This window comes from Mytilus edulis, chromosome 11, assembly GCF_963676685.1.
Source record: "Mytilus edulis chromosome 11, xbMytEdul2.2, whole genome shotgun sequence".
Lineage (NCBI taxonomy): Eukaryota > Metazoa > Mollusca > Bivalvia > Mytilida > Mytilidae > Mytilus > Mytilus edulis.
The window spans coordinates 75,602,863-75,610,667 of NC_092354.1; the positions used below are offsets into that span (position 1 = coordinate 75,602,863).

General features: G+C 31.7%; 1 protein-coding gene across 1 annotated transcript in view; it reads left to right on the plus strand.

Moving 5' to 3' along the window:
• The window catches only part of LOC139496295 (uncharacterized), a gene marked incomplete in the record, with an annotated part of 34,251 nt that extends 31,514 nt beyond the window's left edge, over positions 1 to 2,737 (plus strand). Inside the window, 1 exon segment of the mRNA XM_071284800.1 lies at positions 1,662 to 2,737. Coding sequence (XP_071140901.1) covers positions 1,662 to 2,326 — 665 coding nt within the window.
• Between the last annotated feature and the right edge of the window lie 5,068 nt (positions 2,738 to 7,805).

Here is a 7,805-nt window from a genome sequence, read left to right on the forward strand (position 1 = left end):
GTATTTTAATTCTCACTATATCTCAATTCTGATTAGAAGACTTGTCTCTAGATGGTAAAAATATCTGATTTCAAATAAAATAGTATCATTTTTGATAAAAAGAAGAATAATTTTGGTTATTTTTAACAATGCGAATAAAATTTCAGTATGATTTCTCTGCCATTCTTTTAATTTCATTGAAAAACAACCTATTCGAAACTATTAAAAGTTCAAAAATCCAATGGCGGTCAACAATAACCATTTTCGTAGAAATAAGTTCATGTTAACTGAGTCATATAATACAATTATGTATTATATGTCTCTGATGTTTATAATATTTATTACGAAAATATTAATCTACACAAACAATTTAACGCTCTAAGCATCTTATTCTGTTAAACTATTTTTACTTTTTTATTGCAACTAATTTTATTACAAATTATAACGTGTAAATTAAGGTGTCTTCGTAGAGGTCCGCGTTTATCGATTGTTAAACACTGTGGAGTTCGGTTTACATAAGAATTTTAAATATATACGTATCCGTCCGATCCGTGCATAAATTTAATTTACTGATCGATCGGTGACAGTTGTCAGGGTAACTCTCACATAGGTTATTTGACTTATCTGACGGATCCTATGGGTCACCGATCACCGATCACTCATCGATCAGTCAAACATCCGTCACCGATCATTCACCGATCAGTCAAGTTCACGTCAAACAGTAACGCCTAAGGTTGCAAGTACTTGTAGCAGTTAACATTCTCTAAAAGAAACATCTACTGTAAACTGTGTTATTTTGGTTGTAGTTTTATATTGATTTATCTGGTGCCTCCAATGAAAATGCCAAATTTGAACACACGAAAATAAAACTTACACAAAAAATTGAAACGCCAAAAATAGCGTACCGGTACGAGAATCATAAATTATGTTAATTATTAGGGAAAATATTTTATGTTATGATATCTAACGTACATTTTCAAAAATTTTATACATAGTTAAAGTCAACAGATTAACATGTACTTCTAAAGAGATGATAAACAATTATTAAAATTGAGAATGGAAATGGGGAATGCGTCAAAAAGACAACAACCCTTTGCATATTATACAACATAAATAATCTATTTAAAAAGTTATTTTAAATGTTTAAGACTTTATTTCATATATTCTTTCAGCTTTGAATCACGATAAATGGAATTATTTGCAGTGGAATCCGTATCCTATTCCTTCCTTAAGTTAACTTTGTCGTGTTTCTAGTTTGAGAAATTCAATTATAGTTTGTCAACAAACGGGTAAATAAAGGCAAAAAGGAATAAGCCTGCTTAATACTGTTATTTCAAAAATTAAACATAGCAGTTTGATAAAGCACTTATTTGCTTTTATTACAAAATGAAACATGCCTTTCGAGAGAAAAAAAAAACACCAAAATATTCTGATTACAAACTTTCCCAATTTACAGTATGAAACAAAGAAACAAAGGAAGACATATAGACAAAGCACATTCGTTAAAACGTTTTCTTCACATGATATGTTTTTGGAAAGACATTTCGCTCAATTAGTTTTTTACTAGTTTAAAAACAAAAATATTGTGAATAACTTTTGATGATATTTACAATAAAAGAAACGTTTATAATATTTGTATTTTATATTTTTACTTTTTGAATATAATGAAACGTTTATTTCAGATGACAAGACCCATTACGCATGCTCGTTGAGATTTGACAGGAAATCAACACATTCATTACTGTTCCTGTCTGATGATAACACAGTAATGGCTAATTCGTTCAGTGAAGAGACTCCGAATGCTGTTATTCATCCTGAACAGTTAAACACGTACAAAGGCACAATTGGAGATAAATGGCTCACTAATACAAGTAAAATATACTTTGAAATTAATTTCTCGTATGAAATTTTATCGTCCTTTATGAATAACTCAAACAACTTAGTGGTCGAAGTAGGAGTGACCAGTCGTAAAGAAATAGACAATAATTTTTATGCCGGAAATATTGGATGGTCGTTTCTTATTCATAATTGCTTTTCTTACATATGCCTTACAGCCATGAGTATGATGTCGAATATAAGGGAACAAATTAAAGTAATGAGCTTGGTGAATACAGCTGGGACAGCTGCCACAGGAAGACTGGGATTTTTTATTAATATGAACCGGAGAGAGTTTTCAATTATTGACAAGGACACTTTGAAAATATTGTACACCTTGAAAAAGGTAGAATCTGCTGACCAACTCTGTCTAGCGTTCGCTATTTATAACCCTGAGTTAGTGGAAGCAAAACTGGAGATAATGTATTCATACGATTTCACATCTCTTCCAATAATCAATGTTATTGCTTAGAAAAGGTGAACATGAACTGGAGATAATGTATTCATACGATTTCTTATATCTTCCAATAATTAATGTTATTGCTTAGAATAGGTGAAGATGAACTGGAGATAATGTATTTATACGATTTCACATCTCTTCCAATAATCAATGTTATTGTTTAAAAAAGGAGAAGATAAACTGCAGATAATGTATTCCTACGATTTCTTATATCTTCCAACTAAAAAATAAATGCATCAGCTTCTAAACATTTCCATCTTAAAAAAGATGTTGGTCAATATCATGAATATGAACCTTACTGCTTTGAAAAAATATAATTGGAACAGAACTTTAAACAATAAATAATATAAGTGTATGGTATCGACTTGAATTGTACATGTTGTAGTATCACTTTACAATCCTTATCCTACAATACAACTTTCATATGAATCGTTGATGTAATAATGGTCATTTAAATAAACTCATAAAAGCAGAAACCAGGGTCTATACTAGGGACGCTCGAATCAAAAACAAGTTTAAATAAAACAATGCACGCAGTTAAGAGCATTTTTACAAAAATCCTAAATGACAGGCAACCAAATGACAAAAAATGACATTTAAGAGGCGTCTAACTTGCGTCTATTTGAAAAACAATCATTAATGCGATGTGATAGTATTGAGATTGGTGTTTTTTTTCAATTGATGAAGAAGTCAATCAGAAAAAAATGAAGAAAAGGGAAAATTCTCCAAAATAGAAGACAACGAAGATAGAGTAATTAAAGAAATAATATACAAATACAAATGTACCCACATAAGTGTATTTAAGAAAGTAATTCATTAAAAAAGAAACATTTTGTCTTTTTATTATCCTTTCATATTCTAAAGTTATTGTTATTAGTGTTTTCATATTGTAACGTTATTTCTATTAGTGTTCAATATAACTTAAATGGCTGTTTGTTTGTTTGTTTGTTTGTTGGAATGTTTGTTTGTTATTTTTTTGTTTGTTAGAGAGAGAGAGAGAGAGAGAGAGAGAGAGAGAGAGAGAGAGAGAGAGAGAGAGAGAGAGAGAGAGAGAGAGAAATGATAACCGGCTTCCACTGAAATGTGTTAGTTTAGAAAAACCTCTGTCATATAGGAAATTCGATTTTGGTCTGTTCCGAGAAACATGGGGTTTTATTTTTTAATTGCTTCCACTCACTATACGGTTACATCTACCCAATGTTGACTGTAAAGTATAATCGTGTCATTGAATATACCATAACCTCTTATTTTCATATTTACTAAACTTAGAAAGAAAAGCTTGGAACAACTCAGGTATTTTTCTTATTTCTGAATCATTTAAATACTAGATATACGGTTCTATATATATTTTCCATTTTTTATGAATTTTATTTATAACACCAAGGCAATATTAGTGTAAAATAAATCAAACATCCTACGAAAAATCTTATTTTTTTTAATTTTGGGAGATTTAATTGATTGCATATCTACTTCTTATTATGTAGTATTGAATTTAAAAACAAAAAAGCAATTTATTAAAAGTGCATGATTAATTGAGAATTTTTTTTCAGTTTGGTTAAAGTTATTCAAATAAAAAGTCTGACTAAAACTACAAACCTTTAATGAATTACATTAATACCAGAACACATACTCCGTCAGACAGGACACTTGTCAATCAATACCAGAACACATACTCCGTCAGACAGGACACTTGTCAATCAATACAAGAACACATACTCCGTCAGACAGGACACTTGTCAATCAATACCAGAACACATACTCCGTTAGACAGGACACTTGTCAATCAATACCAGAACACATACTCCGTCAGACAGGACACTTGTCAATTAATACAAGAACACATACTCCGTCAGACAGGACACTTGTCAATAGAAAGGAATATAAGATGATACAAATTATCCAACTGACTTTTGTTTATTGACCAAATAAGAAATTACCATGATAAGAAATTTGCTGAGGTAATAGCAAACTCACCTATTTTCTAAATCATTTTGTATTTCTGTGTTTCACCAACATGCAATTACGGAACATTGTTGTGGAAAAATAGTACACGCGATAGCATAAAGATATAAGTCATTTGATGATACAAAGAACGAATTATTACAATATAAAAAAAAACATATAATTTAAAATTATATTTTCCATTCATCTCAATAAATACTTTATTTAAAAACCATGAAGTTCCGTAGAAAAGACGACTTTCTAAATTGATTAACATAAAAGGTCAATAACTGAGGACACAGTCCGAAATGAAAGCACTTTTTTGGGGTTCTTCAGTTCTTTTACGGGGCCCTCATGGTTTGTATTATACCAAACAGTGGAAGGACATTTCGAATCATCGTAAAAGCACTTCTTTTACTATTATAAGAGACTGTCAAAATAAACAAAAAGTAACCAAATTATTGTGTGCATTAAAATTTCTCGTAAGTTTAACAAAGATTGACTCTTGTTGTGCCTGAAAAGGGTCGTTTATTAGAGATATCATCAGCAGAAGATTAATGTCCAAGCTGTGCTTCGTCCAGTTTCCTCACTTCATGGTTGTTTGCCATTTGTTAAAAAATGTGTCGGTTGTTGTCTCTTTGACACATTCACTATTTAAAATTCTCAATTTTATATAACTTTCATTTTTTGTCTTTTCTTACATGCCAAAGGTACTGTTTGAATGTACATGAATATACCTGGACTGGATTGCACAAACGTCTATTAAGATAAAAGACTTTTAACTCCTAATAGACTATTAAATATCTAATTGACTATAAGTTGAAAGAGTTAGTTAATAGCATTGCACGAATCCCCCTACTAATAGACTATTAAATATCTAATTGACTATAAGTTGATAGAGTTAGTTAATAGCATTGCACGAATCCCTATTAAGGCTTCTATTAACTAGTAGACTATTAAGTGACTATTAACCCCATTTAATCCCAAAATCAATTCGCGATTTTCATTATTTTTCACGACGTCATTACGATTTTTCGCAATTTTCATATTTTTTACGACGTCATCACGATTACTACAATTTTCATAATTTTTGAAAGGGTTAACGAGATAAATGTACTGTATGTGACGCTCAAACAGTTATTTGATGGTTGGAAATTAAGTTTACTGGCGACGTTTTTGCGGAGACAGTAAACGAGTATATCCGACCATCACATCACCAATTGATGTCGTCGGAGCTTAACATACAATATTGTTATCTCCATTCTAATGAAACTGACAGAAAATAACGTCAAATCATACATTTAACATCTGTCGCACGTTGTCTACGATTGATTGCGCGTACATTTTCATAGCATCAATTGTGAATTGAAGCAATGAAAATGGGTGAAGTTATCCAAACAAAATGAACGTTACAAACAATGTTGCATTACAATTTCAATTGAAACCAAAACATGTGCAATTTCAGACGCCTAAACGTGTCTGTTTTTGAATGACGGCCACACGAGTCCATAGTATCTGCTTTTCGTTATAAAATTTCAAACCAACAGAAAATATATAGTATTGTTTAGAACTATTTTGCAATCTGCAGTTTTTTATTATATATTCAATAAATTTCTCAGTTATTATTATACAAGTTTAAATTGATGCAATACCTGACATAGTGTTATTTATTTTTCGGTAAATTATAAAGTGTGTTTAGTGTACAAGGCCGTACTTCAACTGTTAATATGCTCAAAACCCCAAAAGGTCAAACATTTTTTTCTAAATGTTGTCGATAGAACATTTGTCTAGTCATGACATCACAGAAACGTTTTGAGGAAATGACGAAGTAGGAGTGACCAGTCGTAAGGATAGACAATAATTTTTATGCCGGAAATATCGGATGGTCGTTTCCTATTCATAATTGCTTTTCTTACATATGCCTTACAGCCAAGAGTATGATATCGAATACAAAGGAACATCTTAAAGTAATGATTTTGGGGAATACAGCTGGGACAGCTGCCACAGAAAGACTATCAAACCTATGATTGCGTTGGATAAAAATCGAATTTTTATACGAGTGCATGTAAAACAAATTTCGTTGTAGAAGGGTCTAAATTAAGCACAAACAACATTTTCCAAACGATCAAAACAAGTGAAGAAGTATATTTAAACAAAACGGATTTGACCAACAGGTCGAACAACCGATAGATATAGGAAGATGTGGTGTGAGTGCCAATGAGACAACTCTCCATACAAATAACAATTTAAAAAGTAAACCATTATCGGTTAAAGTACGGCCTTCAACACGGAGCCTTGGCTCACACCGAACAACAAGCTATAAAGGGCCCCAAAATTTCTAGTGTAAAACCATTCAAACGGGAAAACCAACGGTCTAATCTATATAAACAAAACGAGAAACGAGAAACACGTATATATTACATAAACAAACGACAACTACTGTACATCAGATTCCTGACTTAGGACAGGTGCAAACATTTGCAGCGGGATTAAACGTTTTAATGGATCCAAACCTTCTCCCTTTTTCTGAAACAATAGCATAACATCACAACAAAGAAAAACATACGATGTTCTTTAACCCTGCTGACTGCCATTGGCGATTGCCAAATAAAATTGATCACAAGATGTTACAAAATGGATCTTAATATAAATTTAATACTAAACAGAAGACAATTAACTTGTGGCCACGATGTTATACAACACACATAAGGTGTTAATATTTTTTTGTACACCAGATCCGGATTTCGACAATAAATGTCTCCTCTGTGATGTTAGGGATCGAACGGTATTTGGAAGGCCATATAAAATGTACCCTCATTTTTATATAGATTCTTGAATTTTAAGAGTCAATATAGAATGAACGGATCTTCAGTGATGTTAGGGATCGAAACGGTATTTGGAAGGCCATATAAAATGTACCCTCATTTTTTTTATCATATAATACCCTCCCTTTACCAGGTATATAACCTAAAATACCTTCCCGATAACATGTATGTAGCCTATGATACCTTCCCGATAACATGTATGTAGCCTATGATACCTTCCCTATAACATATATATATATATTTATATATATATATATATACAACTCGTCTAAACATCAACCCAACAATGTTAGATCTGTAAATTTGCTTTAGCAAATTTTTGGTTCATCCCTCGCCGGGATTCGAAGTTTGAGGCCTAGGCTTATCCTCATCAGGTATCCCTAGCCTTTATGTTTCCTCCTTTGTAATATTTAGAATAGTTGTATGTGAGTATTGTTAAAACTTTTGACACTGAAGAAGGCCATTTGTTGAGCCGAAATATTTGTCAACACGATTTAATTACAACATTTTCGTATAATAACATCTTATATCAGTACCGTTGTGCAAATTTTTAGACTGATATAATTGTTCCTTATCTGCATAGTATCGTCTATTCCAGACGATCCGGTACATAGTAAATTTGCTGGTTGGTCCATATATATGTAGGACTCAAATCTATGGTGGGTTCCAAATCTATGGCAGATTCCTAATCTATGGCAAATGTGACGTCATGTCATCCCAAATCT